We start from the raw sequence: 24,191 nt of genomic DNA, 5'->3' as shown, positions 1-24,191 counted from the left end.
GGACGCAGCCCCGACCTCTCTAGTCTACATTGCCCTGGATCCCAGCCAAAGAGAGCTACCATTTGCTGTATAACCCACAATTAAACTAAAGACTTAGATTTTCAGAGTCTCCTAACTGAATTATTTTCACAATTGTTTCTACTGGATAGAAGAAGAAAGAATATGGTAAAGATTAGGTGATGGGATACCTGGGTGGCTCAGTGGTTGAGTGTCTGCCTTTGGCTCAGGGCGTGATCCTGGAGTCCGGGATCGAGTCCCATGTCAGGCTCCCTGCATGGAGCCTGCTTCTCCCTCTGCCTGTGTCTCTGCCTCTCTCTCTCTCTCTCTCTCATGAATAAACAAATAAAAATCTTTTTAAAAAAGGTTTGCATGCCTCCTGTACACTAGGCACAGTGCCAGTTAGGGGCTGGGGTAGAGTGGTGAGCAGAGCGGACCAGAAGCTTCCAGTTGAGACAATATTTTATTAGAGTCCGTTCTATGGTTATGGGGGTGAGGCCCATGGAGACCTTGGTCTATGGGTATGGAAGGTCCTCTGCAACCTATGAGAGTTCAAACAACCTTCCCAATACTGCAAAACCATTGCCCCCTTTTTGTTAACAAATCTTGATTTGCTACATGTAGTCAAACACCTTGGAGAGGGTGCCTTTATCTCCAGTTCAGGTGAAACCGTGGTTGTTTTAAACCAGGTCTTCTCAAATTTATCCTCCACTGGAATCACTCAGCGAACCTGTTAAAAACAGATTGCCAGACCCCAGCCCCAGGTTCAATGAGTCAGGCCTGAGGCGTGACATTTCTAACAAGACCCAGGTCATGATGTTGCTGGCCGCGGGACTCTGCTTTGTGAAACGCTGGTCTACGCTAACCGAAATGATCTCTTTTCCTTTCCTAGTTACTGGCTTAGCCATAAGCATGTACTGCACTTCTGGCCAGTCAGGTGCAAAGGGATGTTTGTTGGGGGAAAAAGATTTTCTGGCTGTAAAACGGGACACACAAGACACACATGGAAAGAATGACATTTTCCTGCTTGAGTAGAAAGACAGCACCAGCCTTGGAAATGCCTTACAGTTGGATTCTTGTGGAGAGAATTACTGTTCTTACTGTCAAGCCCTTTGTATCTGAGTTTTATGTGATGTGCAGCCGTCACTTTCCTGACTGTTGAATTTAGTACTTCTTATAGGTTAGTGATTATCTCATTATCAGAAATAAGGAATCCATGCTCAAGAAGCAGTCCGTATGGGTTATTGGTACTATATTGATCTTGCCAGGTTGGGACTGTTCCTGACGTGGGGGGGCAATCAGTTTGGCAGATCCCAGAGTCATGAACTTGCTGGCCCATAGAGACCTCATGGGTTTTAGCAGTGACCTTTTGAAAGGAGCCCCAAACCCCTTTCTCTCAAACACTGCCCCCTCCTCACAGAGGCATGTGCATACCTGCTTTTTCCTGACTTGGTCCCTGGCCCTGAATTCTGGGTTTGATGAGGTCTATTTTTGTTTTGCCACAGGTCTTCTCTGCATGGATTATGGGGTCTTAAAATCTTTTCTTGTTGGGCTAGCTGGCCTGCACCTCTGATTCTTGCAGCCCCATGGTGCCCCTCATGGGAATGTGCCACTCCATCTCACCCCTCCATGTCCTTCAACCCTGCCAATTAGTGGACTAATGTGGACTTGCCCCACAGAGGTTTGGTTTTGGAAGGGTGGTCCTGTGTATGTGCGATAATTAACATCTGTACATTGCTATACAGTTTATACTGAGCCTTCCGTGTTCCCATTCAAGGTCACAGTGGATCTTTAGAATCCCTCTGATAGAGAGAGAAGAGCAGATATTCTGTTATTATGCCCATTTCAGACTAGGGAACTAGAACAAAACCAGGATTATACGCATTTTACAGATAAGGACGTAGAAAAAACCAGGTATCATGCTTGGTTAATTGGAGTGACCAAAAATCTGTTCCGGTAATACTCAGTCAACTCTTTATGAAGATTTTGAAGTATATAATTCTTCAGGAAAGTATGTTAAGGCAATAATTTTTTTTGGCAGCAATGAAAACTGTGCTCCCATAGATGATTTACTACATATATGAGGTGCACAAGCCTACAGAAAGAGAGCTTCATCTCTTTTTCTGACTGTAGGGCTTATCTTCATTCTTTTTTTTTTTTTAGATTTTATTTATTTATTCATGAGAGACAGAGAGAGAGAGAGAGAGAGACAGAGAGAGAGAGGCAGAGACACAGGCTCCTCTTTCTTCTTTTGGGTAGATACTATCCAACTGTCAAGTCAAGCCACCTGGGAATCATCCTTGATTCTTTAATCCAGGCTATAACCAAACCTTTTCAACTCTGCTCTTGAGTAGGACCCAGTTCTAACTGTCTCTGCCTTGCTACCCACCCCGGATGCAGGCTACCTCAACCGTGGTCCTTTATGACAAGGAGGACACCTAACTGCAACCGCCCTCACTGCCTGCGGCTGCCACATGTTCTCCGATGGATCCACAGTCAGGTAAGTGATCTTTTAAAAATGCAAACTAGATTGTGTCATCTGTCCCTTATAATCCATTAATGCTAGTGCAACGTGGTGCCTGGGATTATACCCCAGGACAGAAAAGGATATTGGTAGAAAACCCATGAAAATCTGAATAACTTCTGAGTTTATTAATAGCAGTATGGCAGCATTGATTTCTTAGTTTTGATAAGAACTGTACTGTGGTTACATAAGATGTTAACACTAGGGGAAACTGAGGAGGACACAGGAACTCTGTAGTATCTTTGTACCTTTTCTGTAAATATAAAACTATTCCAAAATTAAGTTTATTTAAAAAAAATTAGGGGTGCCTGGGTGGCTCAGTTGGTTAAGTGTCCAACTCGATTTTGGGCTCAGATCATGATCTCAGGGTGGTGGGATTGAGCCCCTCACTGGGCTCTGCACTCACTGGGGAGTCTGCTTAAAATTCTCTCCTGTCTGCATATGCTCTCTCTCTCAAATAAATAAATAAATCTTTAAAAAAAAAATTAGTGGCACTCATTTCCCTGATGTTAGAGTCCAAAATCCTCAGCGTGAGCAGCTTTCTTTCTCTAGCAAGACTAAATTTATTTAAAAATTAAATAATTCCTCCAGCGAGACAAGCCTCCTCCTTATCTCCAAGTACTCACAGTGTCTGGCCCATTAATAAATGCTTGATAAACATTTGTTGAAAATTAATGAACATTATATTTTTAAAATCAAAAGATTAACTATAAATTTGGGGATTGGTAGATCTTGAGAATGTGTAAGCTAACTGAGGTGGGTTTTTGGTAGGAATCAGTCCGGCCCAGGCAATACGTGAGCTGTTTGGGAATGTGACTGTCCTGTGCTCTCCTTGCCTCCCTCCCTCTGCCCGTCCAGCCTGCTATCCTTGCAATTCAGCACCAGCCCCCTCCCAGCTGTGGAGGTCAGGTGCCCATTTATGTTAATAGGAGAAAGAAAAGGCGTCTCCTCCCATCCTCAGAACTCTCTTCTCCCACCCACTCTGCCCCTGTCTCACTTCCCACAACCCACTTGTAGACAAATAGCAGTACGTTTCTGGAAACAATGCTGCCTCCTTTCAGGTCTTAACTACTAGAGTTATTCCAATGGTAGGAATTTCAAGCCAGGTAAGAGGAGCCATGTCAGGCTACCAGATGGTGGGGGAGATAAGGGTGGGTGAGCAGGCTTCAGACTAAAGCAAGGGAGATGGGATCAGGTGTTGTAATCACATTCGAGAAAAGGAGTCAGGTGACCCTCATTACACATTATAGAACCTTGTTATAATACCCCTTATTATTACTTGAACTTGGATTTAACCTGGGACAAGCCCCTTTCATCTCATGCTCCTGCCTTCTACACCAGGTAATATCTTTTCCCTTTGCTAAGTTATCATTCTTAATAATGATAATAATAAGAAGCAATAACTATACTATTACTATTACTCTAGGTCATCACTTCATCTAAGATGTCACAGCCAGAATATTTTCCAGTTTTTCAGATGAACAAACTCATTCCCAAGGTCATCTGCTGCTGCTAACAGGGAGATCTGGGATTTGAACTCCAGTCTTTCTGGCTGCAAAACTCTTGTTCTGCTCTCTGGCAGAAGACCTAGAGGGATTTCCTTTAAATGCTATTATCTCTTAATGAAAAAAACATAAATGCAGCAGGTCTTACAATGAAGGTGGAGCATTAGAATCCTAATCTCAAGCAGGCTCTCCAGAGGGATGCAGGAGGAGGGCTGGACAGCAAGGTGGGGACTCAGTGGGATGTTTCTGTTTCCTCCTCGTGTTTTGGTGATGCTAGAAACTCTCCTGCCAAAACCCATCTGGGAGCAATATTTTAAATATTGTTCCCCCACCCCACCACTCCCCAACACCAATTTTCTTTGCACACTCCAGGATGATAGACAGAAGAATTTAATACATTTAATGCTTTTCCTTCCATTTACACTATCATAAATTACAAAGTATTATTCACTTCACAAAATAAAACCATTTTCAGATAATTTTTTGACAGTATCAAGAAGTACATAAGCTACAACAAACAAATCTGTACAGTTGGGAGGAACAATAATAGCAGGGACCCAGCAGAACCATTTTAACCCCCCCCCGGTGTGCCAACGAAGTCCATCCGCGTAGCCCTTGGGACTGTCCAGGACAACAATTGCACTGCCCTCCTCATTCCAGATCATTTATCACACAGTAATTCTCTTCTGTTCACTCAAAAACAAGACTAGTGAGTAAGTACATGGATCATCTTAGACAATCAGAGGAAAAGACATTGTGGTTGGATTTCAGAAAAAAAAATTTAGATTTACAGTTTTTGATGCTTTAAAATTTTACCTATGTTACAAAATATAGAAATCTTGCTGTGAAAAGCTCATGCTAAGATAAATATAACCAAGAAGATGGAACTATCATGATAAAATCATATTAAATTATGATCCATACAGAGCTACTTTTGTCAAGGAGGAACAAATATTTGTAAAAACCAAACTTACTCATTCTTACTTTTAAAAATAGGCTTGTTTATAAAGCAAAAATGGAAAAAAATCAGTAATTTTTCTGCAGATTCACTTTTCCTAAATACAGAAATGTGACAAAAATACAACTTGTCATTAATAGGTGAATTCAGAGTGCTGGACCGAAAAGAACCTAGGGAAAGTGTTAACTTTTTACATGGCCCAGATTTAACCATCCCGCATCATTTTATGTAAAATGACCACATTCTGCATGTTCTGGGATATACACACATGATACGGAGAGACTCTGACCAATGGCAAAACATACTTTGGGATTTCACAAAATGTCTAAGGAAAGAAAATCTGTGGATGTTTCAGACCATCCTACAATTGCTATAAACATATACCGTACGACTGCAAAATGCCAGTGCTCAACAGCAAAACCTATCAAAAGCAGGGACACAGGTGGCCGGTGAACTTTCATTGCAAAGCACTGATAAGGACAGAGGTATGTCAAGATAATACTGCATTCATGGTAAACTTTTTCAGGGATCACAGCAAGAAGCAGGACAAGGTACACAGGGTCATAATCAATGCACTGCATTGAGTTCTATTTGCTGAAATAAAGTAACATTCTTGCAGCTAAAATAAAAATACATTTTACAATATAAGTTTCATTTAACATTTAACATAGAATTGTCTTCTTTCTGTAAGTGGAAAATGTATAACTGTATCAAGTACCTCTATGAATTAAATTCCCTTTAATTACTGATAAGACGGAAGCTTAAAGATCTAGGTTGTTTTTTTTTTTTTAATAAGTTAAAGAAAGATTTATTAATCACTCTTCCAGCAAAACAGGCATATGTAGGAGGCACAGCAGAGACCCAAGAGGAGGCCTTTGGTCACTCTCACCCCTGCTGTTCTTACGTGGAGGAGGCGAGTGTCTATGAGACACAGTAGCCGACTTGACAAATCCACTGTGGTCCTGGAAATTCTCTCATTTGTTTGGAAAACGAATCAAGTGTAAGAAATGTTTTTACTCCTCTAGCCTTATCAACTTAGATGGGGCTGGGGCCATGAGGCTCATTTCCCTGGAGGATTAAAACAAAACATCTTCATTTTCTATTAAAATCTGCACGATCAGCTTTTGGTACCGCATATCATGGAGGGTGGTGAGGGTGCTGTCCTCAGGGGACCTCATCAGTGTGGGCCCAAACACGATCCCCAGATTTTCAGCATTCATGAAATTGTCCTTCTCATTCATAGTCACCCTGCAAAACAGACATATACACAGACACATTACACGGACTTGCAGACAAATTGATATACTGATTATGCACGTATGCTCCCACCAATTTCTCTGGTTTAGTAAGTTGTAAAAGAAGACTAAGAATCAGAACTATAGAAAAGCACTCCGGGGGCAGTGAGGGTGGGGGAGGGCCGGTTAGCTTAGATGGTTAATTGTCTGCCTTTGGCTCAGGTCACGGTCTTGGGATCCTGGGATGGAGCCCCATGGTCCCCACTCAGCGAGGAGCCTGCCTCTCCCTCTCCCTCTGCTGCTCCCCCTGCTTGTGCTCTCTCTCTCTGTCAAATAAATCTAAAAAAAATTTTTTTAAGTACTTTTAAAAAGATAATTTTCTGGGGGCACCTGGGTGGCTCAGTCAGTTAAATGCATGGCTCTTGATCTTGGCTTAGGCCATGACCTCCTCCATGATCGTGGGATGGAGCCCCACTTTAGGCTCAGTGAGTCTGCTTGTCCCTCTCCCTCTGTCCCTCCCCCTGCTCACATTCTCACATGCTCTCTTCTTTCTAAAATAAATAATGTTTTTTTTTAAAAGGTGACTTTATTTTTCTTAGATTATTGACATTGCATTTAGGCAGTGGAAATGAATTACTTAGTGAATCTGGTGTAGACACATATTTAAAATTAGAAACTCAGGGACAACTTGGGTGGCTCAGTTGGTTAAGTGTCTGCCTGGGGCTTAGGTCATGATCCCGGGGTCCTGGGATTGAGCCCTGTATTGAGCTCCCCTCTCCTCTGTACCTTCTCCCTACTTGTGCTCTCCCTCTCTATCTCTCTCTCTTTCAAATAAATAACATTTTTAAAATATATGTAAAAAGAGAAAATCAGTCCTTCTTACTACAGAAATGTGGAACTGTGATTAGGGGAATATTGGTTGGAAGGGGCAGCAGATTCTTAGCTGACCCATAGTGCAGAGGGATTTTAGTCTAAGCTTGTGTGGAAGTCTTCTCTTTCCCATAGCTTCTTCCTACTGGTCTGCATGCTCACAAGCAGGGAAGCTGATTGCAGACTCCTGGTCTGCTGGCAGCTCAGCGTCCAAGGAGCAAGGTTACTGTAGGATGGGGCTGCCATGAGTGTAGGAATAGCCAGACCATTATCACGGGACAGGGGAATGGCTGGAATGTGGCCAAACAGGAAAGCAGTTGGACATTATTTCTAGTTCCCACAGGATGAGGTCTGGAGCAGTAATTATTGTTGGAATTGAAAATCATCATTTCAACATCCAGATGAGAACAGCAAAGCCTTTAAGAATAAAAGTCAAACTCCAGAGTTGGCTTAATACCTTCCTAGTGGGATAAAATTACAGTCTCCTAGATTCTTAAGGAATTGAGGTTTTTTGGATATTTGTAATAGATCTAAAGGACTATAGGTTCTCTGTAGCAGGGAAAAATATAATTAAAACATGTTTAGATTCTATAAAGAAGGCCATCGCTTTGTTTCTATTTTCTTGGAGCTAATTAAGATCGGCTACTTAGTATTCTTTTAGGAATTCAGCTTGCATTATTTTCATGTTGCAAAGCTAAGGAGGTAGGAAAAAGGAACATTCTTCACAAAGAGTTCACATCTTGCCGTTAAGTTAGGCACCATGCCTGGCCAAACAAGATGGATAGCAAACCCTCCATGATAAAAATACTAAATTATTGGCATTAAAGTATCAACTGGGACATATCAGCATTTTCCCTAATAATGATACTTTGCCTTCCAAACAATAATAATTAGAACTAATTTCTTTCTAAAGAAATAATTTATAGCTAATTAAAAGCCAGGCTAGCATTCATAGTCTGTTACTTATCCAAAAATTACTCAAACTCTTAAATTCAATAAATTAATCAAAATGGAAACTCTCTGAGCTAAATGTTATTGTGGCTCTGATCACCATGAATAAAAGCAACAATATATGTTTTATAAAGGAAAAAAAAAACCAAAAACTTTAACACCTAGTGTTTATACAGTATTATCAACTTGCTTCCTTTCACTTATTGAATGGATCTGTAAATTAGTCAGTGCAGACAATTTTTGGTTCATTTTTCTAAGAATGGGCCACTGCTATGTGTCTTCTAAAAACATAGAGGAAAGCACACAGAAATGCCCTGAGCTCTCCAATATCTCAAAGACCAACTCACTGACCTCATTATATATGAGCAGTGAAGGAAAGAGATCCACAGTTGGGGTAAAAGAGTTTGGAACCAGAGGCTCTAGTGTCCTGTAAATACCCAAACATCTCCACCTGATAAGATAGTGGATAGCTAGCTCTCCATGGTAGATACTTTCTGAGATGGCTCACAGTAATTCCTGCTTCCTGCAATTCATACTCTTATATAAACCCTTCCCCGAGCACATGGGCCAGACAGTAGTGACTTACTTCTAACTAGCAGAATATAGCAAAAGCAGCTGGATATCACTTCTGAGATTGGGTTACAGAAAGACTGTATCTTTTGTCTTGGGTGTTCTTGCTTATTGGCTCTGAGGAAAGCCAGCTGCCATTTTCTGAACTGCCCATGGGGAGACCCACATGGCAGTGAACTGAGGGCGGCCTCTAGCAAAGAGTCAGCAAGAAAATGAGGCCTCCAGTCACACAGCTTCTGAGGAACTGAATCCAGCCAGCCACCTCATGAGTGAACTTGGAAGAGCATTGTCCACTAGTTGAGGGAGAAGGAGAAGCAGACTCTAGGCTGACCCAAGACCCTGAGGTCATGACCTGAGCCAAAGGCAGACACTTAACCATCTGAGCCACCCAGGTGCCCCCTAGTAGAGCCTTTACATGAGATTGCAGCCTGGCTGTCCGTTCAGCCCTAGCCTCATTATAGGCCTTGAGCCAGAGGCAGCCAGTTAAGCCACACCTGGGTTCCTGATCACAGAGACTATGAGATAACAAATATTTATTGTTTTAAGCCTCCAACTTTTGGGACAATTTCTTACTTGGTGGTAGGTCACCAATACAGCGGGAAAACCAAGGGATTAGAATGGGAATGTGCTTGCCCGGAAGAAGGCAGGTTCAGGAGTCTGGAACTAGAATGAGCTGAAAGAGGAAGATCGAACACAGAATATGGGGCTTGTGTGGGAGGCAGATGCAGATACGGAGGCAGCGTAGATGAATGGTTAAGGCAGAGCATGGGCTCTCGACTGGACTGCCTGGACTTCAATCCTGGCTTCACTTTACCTCTTTTCCCATCAGTTATTTTACTTCCTTAAACGTCAGCAATCTCATCCGTCACATGAGGCCCCTAACAATACCCACCTCACAGACACAACACATAGAGTTGTGTGGTGCACCTGCTGGCACAGAGCGAGTGTTCTAGCAGTTATGAATGGGGCAGGCCATGCAAAGGCAGCATAGTTCACTCTAAAGGAGAGTCTGTCCTCTCAGTGGGTGGGGGAGGAGGGTTGTGAACTCTTCCCTAATGCAGTCAGTCCCAGGCAGACGCGGTTGACAGAAGATGTGTCAAGGAGGTGTGAGCTTACTTCTTGAGGTGGATCATCAGGTATCGGAGGGTCTCATAGTGGGCAGGGGGCAGCAGCATCAGCACGTCATGGACGGCTTCCAGCCTCTCATCTGCGTTGGAGATTTCTGTAGGAATACACATAAGGAGTTGACACAGGGCTGCCACATTCAAGTTTTCAGTGAAGTAACAAGAAATTTGGTTTGTTCTGGTTACAGATGGAGGGGAAGTCTTAATAAGTTCATGCAATTTTGGGTAACATTTCGTTTAAACTAGTCCATCCATTTGTGTCTTGCCTTATTCCAGAAATGATTGGGGTTGGAAACCACACATGTATTGAACGTCCGCTGGGTGGATGATGGGAGGGTGGGCATAGTCCTTGTCACCCCCCCCGCCCTCCCCCCCACCAGGACTCTGCAGCCCTGTAGATGTTTACCAGTGGCACAAACTGCTTTGCCCATCTTCTGAATGCTGGACTTGCTAGAGATCTCGCTATCACGAGCTTTAAACTAAATCACACTTGGTAGCATTCTCTGGAAGTTGTGTGACTGGAAGGCTCCGTAACTGAACACACTCTACAACACAAGGGCTCTGGCCCATGAGCCTACCAACTCAGCTTGCGTTAATGGCACTTCTCACCAAAGTGCTGAACCCCGCTAACAGTCCAGGTTAGGAAGTAGATACTAAGCATATTCAAAGGGAGGAAACATGCATGCTTCTGCTTTTTAGGTCTCTGATAGGTATTGGCAGCCATTCAAAGAAAGTTCTCCTGCTGTTCCTCCTGGGGCACAGGAGACCCAGCTGCCAGAACCTTCTTCACCTAGGACCACCAGGACCCAGGAAAGAATGCTCTTACCAGGAAGTGGGGCCATACCTCATCAGGAGAGTGCATCTTGCACTAATCCCATCTGGCCCACATTTATCCTCATCAGGCATCTTATTATATTTACCTTCAATGATATTTTTCATAAAAAATTCCTCAAAGTGTGTTTGATTTCTGTGTCATGCATTCTAGCATCTGACTCTCCCTTTCCTTCCCATGTTCCTGGGCAAAGTGCAACACCACTTCCCACCCTCTGACCCCTTACCTCCCATCCCAATATGGTCCTTTCTCCTGACAGCAGTCAACCCAAGTGCCAAATACTGAATGAGCGACCATGGTCTGAAAGAAGACCAGCAATGATGATGTTCTGTCCCCGGCCCTATGAGCTCAGCTCTCCGAGACTAGCTTTCCTGCCCTGTGAAATGGGATTACAATATTTGCCCCCTAGGTAGATGAGAAGCTTAATCTAGAGGATATAATTGAGAGGTCCTGGATAGTACTTGACACAGTAATACCAGTTTTGAACATCGGTGGGCAAATCTTGGGGTATAGTTTAATAGATTACCAATGAGTGTGCTTAATGGATGAAAGTAGCCAATCTATTTGGTCCTCATTGAAGAATATCTGATTTTTTTTTCCTATAGAAACATTTTTGCTTTGACATATAACTGAGTATCCCCGACCGTGCCAGTTCCCAGCATGGAAGGGACAAAGGGGAGAGAGAACTGCCCAGTGCCCAGCTTTGGCCGAGTGGAGTCGGCTTGGTACTGGCTCAACTCAGCCGGTGGACTCTGACTGATTTTCACTTAGCTGTACCATTGTGCCCTTGCTTGGCAAAGCCAGTGCCCATGGAATGAATGAAACAGTTCTGAGTTTAATTTTCTTGAAGTTAAAAGCATTATACTTAACAGTTTGGTACAAATAAAAAATTAGTTCTCAGTACTTACTTGCTGCCTCAATAAATTTGGGATAGGTGTCATAGGTGATAACAGGAATGGGTAAGTCTCTGAAGTATAGTTTAAGGGCTCCAGTGATGATGTTTATGTCTGGGTAGATGTTGGCAGATATATCTGCCTTTTCACCATCTGAAAAACAATCAATGATCCAATTCCTAATTAGGACCTATTTCGCCAAGTGAAAGCATGCCCAGGAAGAAAGAAAAAAAGATCCTACAGTGGATGCTATGTGCCCGGACAAGTCCCAACTGACTCCTCTCGCTTCTAATAACACCGGCGTGTGGGAAGTAACAAAAAGAAGTTTGGGGAGAGTGATTTTGGGTCCGAGGGTAAGCGAAGCCAAAAAGGGTGTGAAATCGACTTCTTATAGTTCTTTGGGGGCTCAGCCTCTGGTAATTTGCTGGGCAGAAACTTAGCATAGTAAGTTTTATGTTTGAGACAGAAACGTTCATAAGAGAATAACAATCTAATGTGAAATAATAATAAAAAAATCAAGCTTTTATATAGCTGCACCAGTATTTTTTGGATTTGGATTTGAAGATCACATACACAACATAACTGCCAATGTCTTCAGTTTCTCTTGTCTCTTGCAGGCTCGCTGACGTTTTACTTTTATCCTGGTTCTTTCTCTTCTGTCCCTAAGGCTTTAATCTGGGAAACTCTGACCTTCCCTCAGGTATGGGTAACGTTGTATTCTAACCATGTTTGCAGTCATTCTGAAGACATTCTTTGACTTTTTGTTTTACCATTAGTAAAAATCAGTCCAACTAACTGTCACAGACTCAATTTTTTGGATACGATAGTTTCAATCATATTGAGATGGTTAGCATTTTCTTTGACATAGAGAATTGAAATAAAGTACAAATGTCTTAGCAAATTTGGTTCTAAGGATAAAAAAAAAAGCTGGTGTACAGAAAACATTGAGTGCGGTAGATGGGTTATCCGATCCCATTATTTACATATTTAACAAATATCTATTGAGACTGGACCGTGTGCCAGGCACTGTTAAGCTCTGAGGAATCAGAGAAGAAAAGATATATTCCCTTCAAATGGCTCTAGTCTGTCTAGGAGTCAGGCATGCAACTCCACGGTTACAAGGAAATGGGATGCTTGCTAGGCTGGAGATATGTGAAAACATAGGGGCTGGAAGTGGACAGAGGAAAGGGCAATGGGACTCTTAGGTCAGCTTGAGGTGCTCAGGGAGGATTCAGAAAAGAGGAAAGACTTGAGTGGACACCTGATCCATAGGTAAGTGTTTGCCAGGGATGTGAACACTTTCTAGATGGACAGTCCAATGTGAGCCAAAGTAGTTGTTCATGAAAACAGGTGAGGTGTATTTCAGTATAGCTGGGGCATAAAGTATACAAGGGCAGAGAAACTGGCCATGAGCCTGAAAAGATAGGGTGGCCAGATCATCAGAGACCTGTCTACTGTTCTACAGAGTGAAAGTTCTTATTTTTCTCTTAAATTTTTTTTCTTTTTATTTTAATAAATTTATTTTTTATTGGTGTTCAATTTACCAACATACAGAATAACACCCAGTGCTCATCCCGTCAAGTGCCCCCCTTAGTGCCCGTCACCCATTCACCCCCACCCCCCGCCCTCCTCCCCTTCCACCACCCCTAGTTCATTTCCCAGAGTTAGGAGTCTTTATGTTCTGTCTCCCTTTCTGATATTTCCCACACATTTCTTCTCCCTTCCCTTATATTCCCTTTCACTATTATTTATATTCTCCAAATGAATGAGAACATACACTGTCCTTCTCCGATTGACTTGTTCACAGAGTGAAAGTTCTAATTAGTAGGCTAGGGGTTATATCCCTTGATTGGCTTTACTACAATTATTTGGACTACTCAGTAGAAATATAGAATAGAAACACTAATTTGGAAAGATATATGCACCCCCATGTTCACTGCAGCATTATTCACAAAAGCCAAGATATGGAAGCAATCTAATTGTTCACTGATGGATGAATATAGAAAAGATGCGGTGTATAAATGATGAAATACTATTCAGCCATAAGAAAAAGAGAAATCTTGCCTTTTGTGGCAACATGGATGGACTTTGAGGGGATTATGCTAAATGAAAGAAGTCAGACAGAGAAAAGACAAATACTGTATGAGCTCTCTTATAGGAATCTAAAACAAAACAAAACAAAATCAAGCTCATACATACAAAGAACAGATTGGTGGTTGCAGGAGACAAGCTGTGAGGGGTGGGAGAAATGGGTGAACTGATTTTTTAAAAAAATAAATTGAATAAAAATTAACTAATAAGGAAATACAGATTCTTGAGCTCAGCTTTCGGAATGAGTCCCCTGGCAATCTGTATTTTTTAACGAGCTCCCAAGTTCTTTGACCTAAGAGATAGTATGGCCTAGAGAGCATCTTTAAAAATAAATAAATAACAAAAGGTGTTACCTTCTAAACTTCCACTGGCTTCCCTTATTTCAGTGCTGGGCATACTGCCATCCTATGCTGTTTTATTTGGAGTTTTGGGAGAAGGAAAAGAGTCACAGAGATCCATGGTTGGGGGTGTAAGGACAATCTGGTGCCACGTGGACTGACCATAAATGTTTGGCCACCAAATCAAGAATCATAAGGGCACCAAATGCTGGCTGCCCATCCAAGAAGTATTTTAATACAATTTTTAAAAGATTTTTAAAAATTTATTTATACATGAAAGACACACACACACACACACACAGAGACAGAGAGAGAGAGAGAGAGAGGCAGAGACACAAGCAGAGGGGAGAAGCAGGCTCCATGCAGGGAGCCCAATGGAGGACTCAATCCTGGGACCGCGGGATCACTCCCTGGGCCAAAGGCAGGCACTTAACTGCTGAGCCACCCAGGGATCCCATATTTTAAACTCACATTTCCATCTGGTCCCTGGTCTAAAACTTTTAAGGAGACACTTATTCCTTGGCTTCCTGAGGAGTAGCTCTCAGTAGCTCTGAAACCCATCTGCACTATGAATAAAGTCTGGTTCCAAGAGAAAGGGTGCTAAGGATAGGTTACCCAGCATTCAGAAAAGCACAAGCCCACCTCTGTCAAATGCCATCTTGACATCTTCGATGTGTTCAGTGAACCCAGAGACTCTGTAAAGGCCTTCTGACTTCAATCCTGTTGATAAAAAGAGACTTTAGTTCCCTGAAACATCTACAAATGACTCTAATTCCATATTTACATTGTACAGTATCGGGAAATGAGCAAATGAGAGTCAGGGCTCTTGTATATTATACACAATCATGTCAGAAGTGGACTTGTCCATCTCAGTTTCCAGGCAAGTCTGTCTGGATATGCTTGTGGTGCAGTAGAGACCTCAGGGCTCTGGTCTTCTTCCTGCCTGGCTTCGCAAACTAGATGCCTGTTTAAGATTCTCATCAACCATGGTCTCCTGCTTCCTCATTCATCAGGCTGCTGGATTAGATTTCACTGCTCCAGGCATCAACCTGCTTCCTCCCCAGCATCATCTTATCCCATGTGCATGCAGGGCTGTGCTAGGAACACATACATACGTGGATGCTTGCATACTATCTTGATTTTATTGAAACAATCTAAATTTTATAGCCTTTTGTGTTTATGTTTAATTATAATTATGATAATATGTTCAATGTTTAACTCAATACGATTGATTTAATTATTATACCTTCAAATAAATGATCATACAGATAGAGAAAAATAAAATTTTAGTGATGATTCCGGAAACCTGACCACTGTATACTTAGGCTGAGACAGAAATGTTGTTTCTGCTCCTAGATCTTATTGATTTATTAAGATATGTCCTAAGGCCTAGCCAGGTCCCAAAAGCATCAGAAGGGATAGAGGGCCAGATTTCAGACCTAGCAGGTCAGAAGCCAGGTACTATCAAACTCCAGATACAGCAAGAACAAGCAAACAAATAGTTGATAGAGCTGGTGCGGTATACACTTGTCAAGCTCTTAACAACATACTTTTCTGTTCTTCATTAGGGCAGCATGGATCAGGGGTATGCTATCTGCCATCTATAAGGGTCTACATCAGAGAACAACTGCACAGCATCAACCCTGCTGCTCTTCCTCCTGGGACTGTAAGAGACCTTCCCTGACCTTGGCTCAATCTCCCACTGAGCCCCACTCACTCTCAGAACAGTTGCCCAGGCTGCCAATACTGATCAATTGGCTGGCTGGCCCACAAGAGACCTGGAGTCATCCTCTTCTAGTTGGCAGTACATGTAAGTGTGCCTCAGTACATGTAATGCGTGTATGCAACATGGGTGAGGATGCCATGGCACATGGGAGCACAGTACCGTGAACACTAATCCTTGACTGTTTGTGGGTGGAAGATTCTGTGGGGAAGGTCTTACAGAAGAGCTAATCTTTCAAGGAAGTCATGAAAGATGGACTAGAGTTTGCCAGAGTAGCAGAGGCTTCCAGCTCTCCTTGTAATATCAACTCTCCTCTTCCTCAGCTGCAATGGAACCTTCGATTAGTAGAACAACATCCGTGGCCATGGCCAGTAAATTCTGGCTAATGGAAAGAGAGCAGAAGTGATGTATATAGCGCCATGATTGTGGACTTGGAGAGAAAGAGCTTGCCTTTCTGCCCATGGTTGGAATGCAGAGGAGAAGGTGGTAACCACTTGGGACCATGCATATGAAAGCAGCTCACGAGGATGGCAGGCAACAAGTTGCCGGGCCTGGGATCCTGCCCCTGGGGTGCTGCTCACCTAGCCCTAGACTGCTCCCAGTGTCTGGATTGTTACTGGAGAGAGAAACAAATTTCTATCTTGTTACAGACACTAAGGTTTGGGGTCTTTGTGATAGCACTGACACACATGGGTGAAGTAAGGTGGTAGACAGACACATTTGGAGGTGGAGTTAGGATAGGTGGTCATTCCAAGAAAAGGCAAAAGGAAGAACATAGTTTGAGTCCTCTATGCTGGGCCCTGTGCTAGGTCATTTATATGGCTCAACTCATTTCAACTCTCACAGTCAGCTTATGACTGATTCCATTCACTTTATGGGTGAGAAAACATATTCAAATGGGGCAGGTAACTTGGCCAAGGTCATGCCACAGTGAGTGTGAGACAGGGCTGGGAATCTAACTCCACGTCCGTGATCTTTTCGTCCTGCCACATCATGCAGAAACAAATGGCCATGAAAGAGCATTTGCAGAACAATAAGGAATTTGCCATGGATGGAAGTGAGGTAAGACTTTGGCAGGGGTGGCAATGAGGCTGAGGATGGGAGTCATGTGAATTTCTTCCAGCCCATTCTCTGATTCTGCTCACATGCGCAGGATGCTAATGCCTGCAGCTCCAATCCCCTTGCTTTCAGTCCCCTGGCATAAATTCCTGATCTGTGCCATTCTAGCTCTTGTTCCAGGCATGCTTCATGCCGTGCTCCCCACGGACACATAAGATGTCAGACACGGTGGTAACTCTGCCTGAGTTATCTATCAGTCGCCTCTGATGAGGATCATTATGAGATGATCCCAGCTTCTCCAGAGAAGCTGGGGTCCTGAGTTGAGGCTCCAGGGAGGCTGATCACCTGACCCCCAATTGCAGAGCCCTCTCAACGATAGGAGCCAGGGATACTCCCCCAGCATCTCACCCAGGGTCAGGGCACCCCGTCTCAACTCTTACTCAGCCCAGCCCCTGCAGCAATACCTTCACCAGATCCCAAAGCACCCACTAAGCTCTGACAGGCACAGCAGTCAAAAGGCAGCAGGCACTTCTTACAATCTGAGATTAAATGAGCAAATCTGAAGGGGACAGAATAGCTCTGGTTTTCATCCTGCATGGGAAAGGGATTTTTCCTGTCTCTAAAAGGCTTGGGATAACAAGCTTATAATGTCCTCTTTTGTCTTCTTTTGGAAAGAATGTAGTAGTTAGCCAATGCATAAATATCTGTAGAATACATTACACCAGTTTGGACACAATAATGGATACCAACTATAGCAGAGTACCTACATGGCAAAAATGTTAAAGCCTCTGGGCTTTATACATGGTCCAATTATCCAAGTTATATCCAGCAATCCAAGTTCTCCCCAACCAGGCTCAACCCACCATATCACTGAACATTTTGATACTGAGGAGTAGCCAAACAAAACATAGATAAAGGAAGGGTGACTCAAGCATACTATAGAGAACCTTTTCATTGAAATGTTTCTATTTTCTGTGCCTTCTTCTTTTTTAAAATATTTATTTATTGGGGCACCTGGGTGGCTCAGTTGGTTGAGCTGCCAACTCTTGATTTCGGCTCAGGTCAAGGACTTGGGATCCTAGGGTCAAGCCCTGCATCAGGCTCCGTGGTCAGCATGGGGTCTGCCTCAGGATTCTTTCTCTCCCTCTGCCCCTCCACCTGCTTGTTTGCTCTCTCTCCCTCTCTCAAACGAATAAATAGATCTTTTAAAAAAAGAGAGAGCACGTGGAGGGGAGGGACAGAGGGAGAGTGAGAGAGAGAAGCTTAAGAAGACTCCCTGCTGAGTGGAACCTGCTGTGGGTGGGGCTTGATCCCCAGACCACGAGATCACCTCCCGAGCTGAAATCAAGTCAGATGTCTAACTGACTGAGACACCCAGGTGCCCTTCCTCAGTGGCTTCTTTATTTTTCATTGCATAGATCTTTTTACTCTTTTAACTCTCTTCTTTGAAATAAACAGAACCAATACTGGCAGTGAATTTCTCTATGGTATAAAATGTATCTGTTGATCAACAGTTTATCTCCTTATTTAGTGGGATGACTTTTTAAGACTCAATTCAAATCTTACTTCTGCCATAAACCATTCCTGAATTGTCCTCAAATAACACTGAAATGTCTTCCTCTATGACTCCATGGTGTTTTGGATACACACACCCATAACATTTATTTATTGACCCCTATGATTCTGCATATTACAATATGAATTTCTGGAAGGTGAGAACTGTGACTTTTATATTCTCAATATGTAGCACATAATAAATGCTTAGCAAACATGGGTTGAATACCGACATGCAAGGTTTAGGTACAAAACAGAAACTGATGTAATGGCTAGATTCAGCTTATTTCTGTGTGTATGCATGTGTGTGTGTGTGTGTGTGTGTGTGTGTGTGTGTGTGTATGCTGGGTCAGAATGTCTCCCCAACATCGATAGTGGAGAGAGAGTCGATTTAACAATTATAAAAAAGTCTCCTTGACAACAGTAAAAACAAACAGTGAAAACAAAATCACTATAAGTATAGAGTCTTTTCCAAACCTCTTGCTTCAATTTCCCGTATGCATATGTCTACCACCATGGGTCTCTGAGTATTGTGAGCCTTCACAAGTGTTGTGAGGTCACAACAGTACACCTTCTTAATCCTCTTGAGATCAGGTTGACAGTCGTTGGGAACGTGCTTGGAACACTGTTTGTGTACATTCAATCCACAGTCTGTAAACAAAGAAGCCACATTAGCCTTGCCCGGCCCTTTGGTCAAAGCCCAACACAAATGATAGGTTACCAAAAATAAAACTGAAAACACCCAAGGGTTTGCTGTATCTTTCTGGAACACCTATCCCATGTAGAGGTGATACTCTCCATGAGATCCATCTTTACTCAGAAAACTTAAATAATTCCATTTTTCTCAGTTTTTTCTGTTGCTGGACCATAATAATAGAAAAAATAATAGAACATTTCACTGAGATCGTTTTGGTAATCAGCTAGGTTATCTGTATGTTTTTTTCCCCTCTTTTCAGACTGGAAACTTTGGGTCCACATATTTGGGTACTTAGGACTTCTGCTAGGTTGTTTTCCTGAAGTCTTAGATTTTCCTTTTGTGGAAGACATGATAACTCTCTCTGTAGGAATCTTTAATCTTTGGTCTGAGGGACCCATGACCATTGGCATCTCCTTCCCATTTCCTGGAGAGTTGCCCATAATTTCTAGTACCTTCCCTTTGTTGGGCAGTTTGGTTTGGCCATTTTTCTTTCTACTTGCCTTATTTTGACACCTGTGAGTGGAAATAATGTCTAACTAGACACCAGTGGGAGTACCTGAGAGTTTACAATTCAGAACAATGCCACATAACGTGATGATTAGAGTAATTATTTATAAAGCTCATATCAAGATCCAAAGCTAAAAAGGTACTTTAGTTCAATGAACACATTAAAAACCTTGTTAGCAGTTGGTATCCACTGACAGAATTTCTCTAATAATGACAAGACACAGTCTACAGTCTGGAAAATAAAAATTTAATGCTGAAGTTGTTCAAAGTTGATGTGCTGTCAATTCAAAACATATATACATATTACATACATATAATAATGAATATTGTCACCAGCTATTTAACAAAAAAGCACTTAACCATCCATACCAAGGATTCGAGAAAATCTAAACTTTCATAAAATCATCAAAAAATTTTTTGCAAAATCATTACATGGTTTTCATGTAATTTTTAGGCTGAGTTCTGTCCACCCTCCTTTCAAAGGAAAAACCAGTTCTAAATCATCTTGGTTTTATCAACATGAGAAATTCAACACAGCTCAAGTAAACTTCAACGGTATTTTGATAGATCTATTTGTATATGTAAATTTGGGCAAAGTGAACCAAATAGAACTGGTTTGGTTTCTTGTTTGGATTCTCTTTTATAAAATAGGGATGATATTAGCATCTACTGCTAGGATTATTATAAGGATCAACTGAATTAATCTGTGTAAACTCTGAAGTGCAGTGAACATTACCTGCTAAGAGTTAAATAAAAAAAAAAAAAGCAAATTTGTGAGAAAATATAAGGATACCTGACCAGCTCTTCTTGTTATTTCCTTAGTAAGTTTTATTAAGTGTCATTGAAGACAAATTTTTAAAGTTGTGATAAAAGATACCTAACATGAATTTCACCATTTTAACCATTTCTGGGTGTACAGTTCAAGAGGCATTAAGTACCTTCACGTTGTGTGCAACTGTCACCACCATCCATCTCCAGAACCATCAGCTTCCAAAACTGAAACTCTACTCGTTAAACAGTAACTCCCCAGACCCTCCTTCCCCTGGCAACCACATTCTACTTTCCATTTCTATGAATTTGATTACTGGAAAGTGAAAATCATATAAGTGGAATCATTAGCATTTGTCCTTTTGTGACTGGCTTATTTTGCTTAGCAGGATGTCCTTAAGGTTCGTTAGTATTACAAGATATGACAGGATTTCCTTCCTTTTTAAGGCTGGATGATACCCCATGGTATTGACATAGCACATTTTGTTTTATCTATTGATGGATACTTGGGTTGCTTCTACCTTTTGGCTACTGTGAATAGTGCTGTTATAAACACAGGTGGACAAATACCTGTTTGAGTGCCTGCTTTCAGTTTTTTTGGATAGAGACTCAGAAGTGGAATTGCTGGATTATGTGATGATTCTATTTTTAATTTCCATATAAACTCCATTTTAAGATCTGAAGCAGCAGCATTTTTTGTTAGAGTTGTAATGACATTTTGTTAAAATTAATGTGTTTTACAATATATAAAAATATTCAGTATTTGCAAACTACTATAACTCCATATGCTATAAATAAAGTCTAGTTCATTTTAAAAAATACTTAAAATATGGAAAACAATGATCAGGTTTTGATTTTCCTGCTGCTCAGAGGAAATTGTGAGGCCAAACAGTGGCCACTAGAGAATATTAACATTATAACCTCAGAATATGTTTAATTAAAAAAAAAAAAAAACAAACCCTTTTTATCCCAGAGAAGGTTGCTATTCACAGCTAATCCAAATTCTAGAGTTTTGTTCTCATAATATTGTCTTTGGACCAATTTGCTGCTCAATTTGGTTAATATCCGCAATGAGAATATTTCTGGTAGGTATAATCTGGACAGCCTGAATTAATTACCACTGGGTGATTCAGATGGTCTACCATTTTAATCAGTGGTTGAGCTGTGAGATGCTTTGTAACTCCCAGGTGAGTAAGTCTTTTGTATTCATTGGGGTATCTGGAACATTCCTAGAGAGGCTGTCTCTGAGCCTGTTTGCTGCTTGTCTCATCTGTGATGGGGGCAGGTAGCGGTAAATCACATACACAACCAATACTTGAACCTCCAGGTACCACTACCGGTTGTATCTACACAGTAGAAGCTAAGGTGGCTTCTTCTGAGCAGAGAAAGTATTTAAGATCTCACAGTCCTTTGAGCCAAAATGGGCAGTATGGTAAAATAGATTATCTTAACGTAGTATCATTAGCTTATTTTATTTTAAATGCTCTGTAAGAATTTTTTAAAAAAATCATTCCCTAGCAAGGAAGAAATCAATCATGGTGTTGGTGGAAACCCAATCAGTATAGCACAGGAGGCTATTCTTGCTCCTGGCCAGGACTGCTTGCCAGAAAAAGTGTGGTGAGATGAATTAGGAAGCCACACTAGTTACACACTAGTTTGGCAATTCTTTGCTCTTTTGTTAGCTGTATTTTAATAAGATGTGTTATGTGCCATTAACATTGGGTGTGTGTGCCCAGTTCTAGGTGGAAAAACACCCAGGGTTTCAAAATGCTTTGAAAATATGTGATATCCAATCAAGGTCTTTAGTTGCACAGCTAATCTGATAGCAGAGAAATTCTGAGCATGGGTTCTGGAGCTGAATAAATTTTCCACCACTTACTATGTGGCCAAGAGCAATTAACAGCTACCTTTAAGCCTCAGTTTCTTCATCTGTTCAGTGGGGAGAATAATTGTACCTCTTTAAGGTCTGTTGGTGAGGCTAAATGGCATGATAAATAGAAAGTGCTCAACTCAATGCCTGGTGTGTGGCAACGGTTCGCCAGTATTTCTGTTTTCATGTCTTGCCTTTTGTAATAAAGTAGGGATGGGAAAGAAATGTGGTTTTTCTATCTTTGCCATTCCATTGGAATTGATTTATTTTTCTTTTAAGGACTGCTGCCTATTTTGGGTGGCAGGTAGGTTCATAAGGCAATGTACTTGCTTGGATGTTTTTCTTTTATTGCATAAACATGATATTCCCTTTTTGTTTCAGCAGACACCTAGAACAGTTCTCCATTAAGCACAGAGATGACTTGAACCTTCCAGAAAGCCAGACTTTTGAATAATCTGGATCTGTTTCCCACCTCTGGAGAAATGATCTCCAGCTCAACATTATGTCACTTGATATAATTAGAAAAGGATGAAGAAAGTTCTGTGTCTACCTGAGCACCGAACCCCTTGGGCAATGAGCCCCCACATGAAGTTGGCACAGTATTCACACCAGTGCGGGCCTCGGAATGTATGGACCTGTGATTCAAAAAGAAGAAAAATGTCAGAAAATTCACTTATTTGAAGGCAGGTGGCCTTGGACATGAAACACATAGATGACATCAAGAAACAAGGACTTCAGTGGGAGTGAGATCCCTCACTGGGCCTTTCTTTTTTTTTTCCAGTGAGGTGGAGTTACAAACAGACCTGAGAAAACAGAGATATCCTTTGATCTCTGAAAATCCTCCACCGATCCACCATGCCTCAGGCCAGAATCAGAAAGGAATGTGGAGCAACAGTAAGATTATAGGGCCATGCCATCAGCTAAGGAATGAGACTCTCACCACCCCAAACAAAGCACTGTGTGGATAAACCCCAGATAGCCCAGGCCGGTCATCATAACCTGCGTTTAACTCAGCAAGTTCTGGAAGGCAGAACTCAATTACTGTATCCTTTTGACCAAAGTTGCTCCCTGTGTAGAAGATCAGACAGGTATAAATAAGATATGATTATGGGAAAATTAGAAGGTTCCAAGGCTTTGAATCACTTCCAAAAAAGAACAAATGAAACCAAACCTAAAACCAAAAACCAGGCTTTAAAAAAATGAGGGAGTTAGCTAAAATGAAAGCCACCAATAAGGTCTACTGAATTTCCTTCCCCAGAGACAGGGTCTGGATTCAGCACACCAGGTGTGGCCTGTAGGTGTGGCCAATAGGTGTGTAACCGACAAGTCCCTTCTGATTGGCCCAGGTGCAAGTCTCATTGGTTGGTGTCCTAGCCAGCTAAATATTTTGAGTATTATGAAGTAAGGCTGGTTTTATCTCTAATTATTCAGATACAGGTCCTCTTGTGACAAGACCATGTATTAAGTCACGAATTAAAATAAAAGCAAAACTAAACAAAAATACATATCTCTAGCACCAGCGAGCTTCAAGACACAGACTAGGAGATTCCTTGAAAGCAAGTGTGGCCATGGTAAGCCAAAAACCACCAAGGCAGTCTACTTGGAAACATACAAACCTATGTGTAAATGTTCTGAATTTTTACAAAATTGAAATATTATGAGCCATTACTAAGGACTTTGAAAGTTTTAAGCCTCCATTAACAAATAAAAGAAATACAGACGATAATTATCTTTTTCACAGACTGGGAGGCCAGTATGCTACTTTTAAAAGATTTTTATTTTTTTAAAATTTAAATTCAATTAACATACAGTGTATTATTATTTGTTTCAGAGGTAGAGTTCAGTAATTCAGTATGCTACTTTTACTTAACACAAAAAAAAATAGGAGTATAACAACTACGGATGCAATTTGGGAAGATGCTCATCAGAGCTTTACTTAAAAAAAAGCATCAATTTGAGATCTTTATCTATGTATGCCACTAATTATATACATAAAGTGCAAACAAAACAGACCTGGTTCCCTCCTTCTGGAACTTAAAGATTTATAAAAGCAGAGAGAGTAAGCAAGTTAAAAAAATCAAAAGAACCAACTTATAACCATGGTTTCTCTGCAGCAAAACTAAGT

The 24,191-nt window shown here is 41.5% G+C and overlaps 1 protein-coding gene across 2 annotated transcripts in view; it reads right to left on the bottom strand.

Annotated features, from left to right (window-relative positions):
* Positions 1-4,398: 4,398 nt before the first annotated feature.
* CHN2 (chimerin 2) overlaps positions 4,399-24,191 on the bottom strand; it is a 295,757-nt gene continuing 275,964 nt past the window's right edge. For both annotated transcript variants that reach the window (XM_038557212.1, XM_038557213.1), the window contains 6 exons: positions 22,617-22,701; positions 18,702-18,875; positions 14,531-14,608; positions 11,475-11,612; positions 9,727-9,832; positions 4,399-6,232 (listed from right to left, as the gene is read on the bottom strand). In XM_038557212.1, the coding sequence (XP_038413140.1) occupies positions 6,061-6,232; positions 9,727-9,832; positions 11,475-11,612; positions 14,531-14,608; positions 18,702-18,875; positions 22,617-22,701 (753 nt within the window). In that variant the 3' untranslated portion in view covers positions 4,399-6,060. The remainder of the gene's footprint in view (positions 6,233-9,726; positions 9,833-11,474; positions 11,613-14,530; positions 14,609-18,701; positions 18,876-22,616; positions 22,702-24,191) is intronic.

This window comes from Canis lupus, chromosome 14 (assembly GCF_011100685.1).
Source record: "Canis lupus familiaris isolate Mischka breed German Shepherd chromosome 14, alternate assembly UU_Cfam_GSD_1.0, whole genome shotgun sequence".
NCBI classification, from domain to species: Eukaryota; Metazoa; Chordata; class Mammalia; order Carnivora; family Canidae; genus Canis; species Canis lupus.
This window is presented reverse-complemented; position numbering and strand designations above follow the sequence as displayed.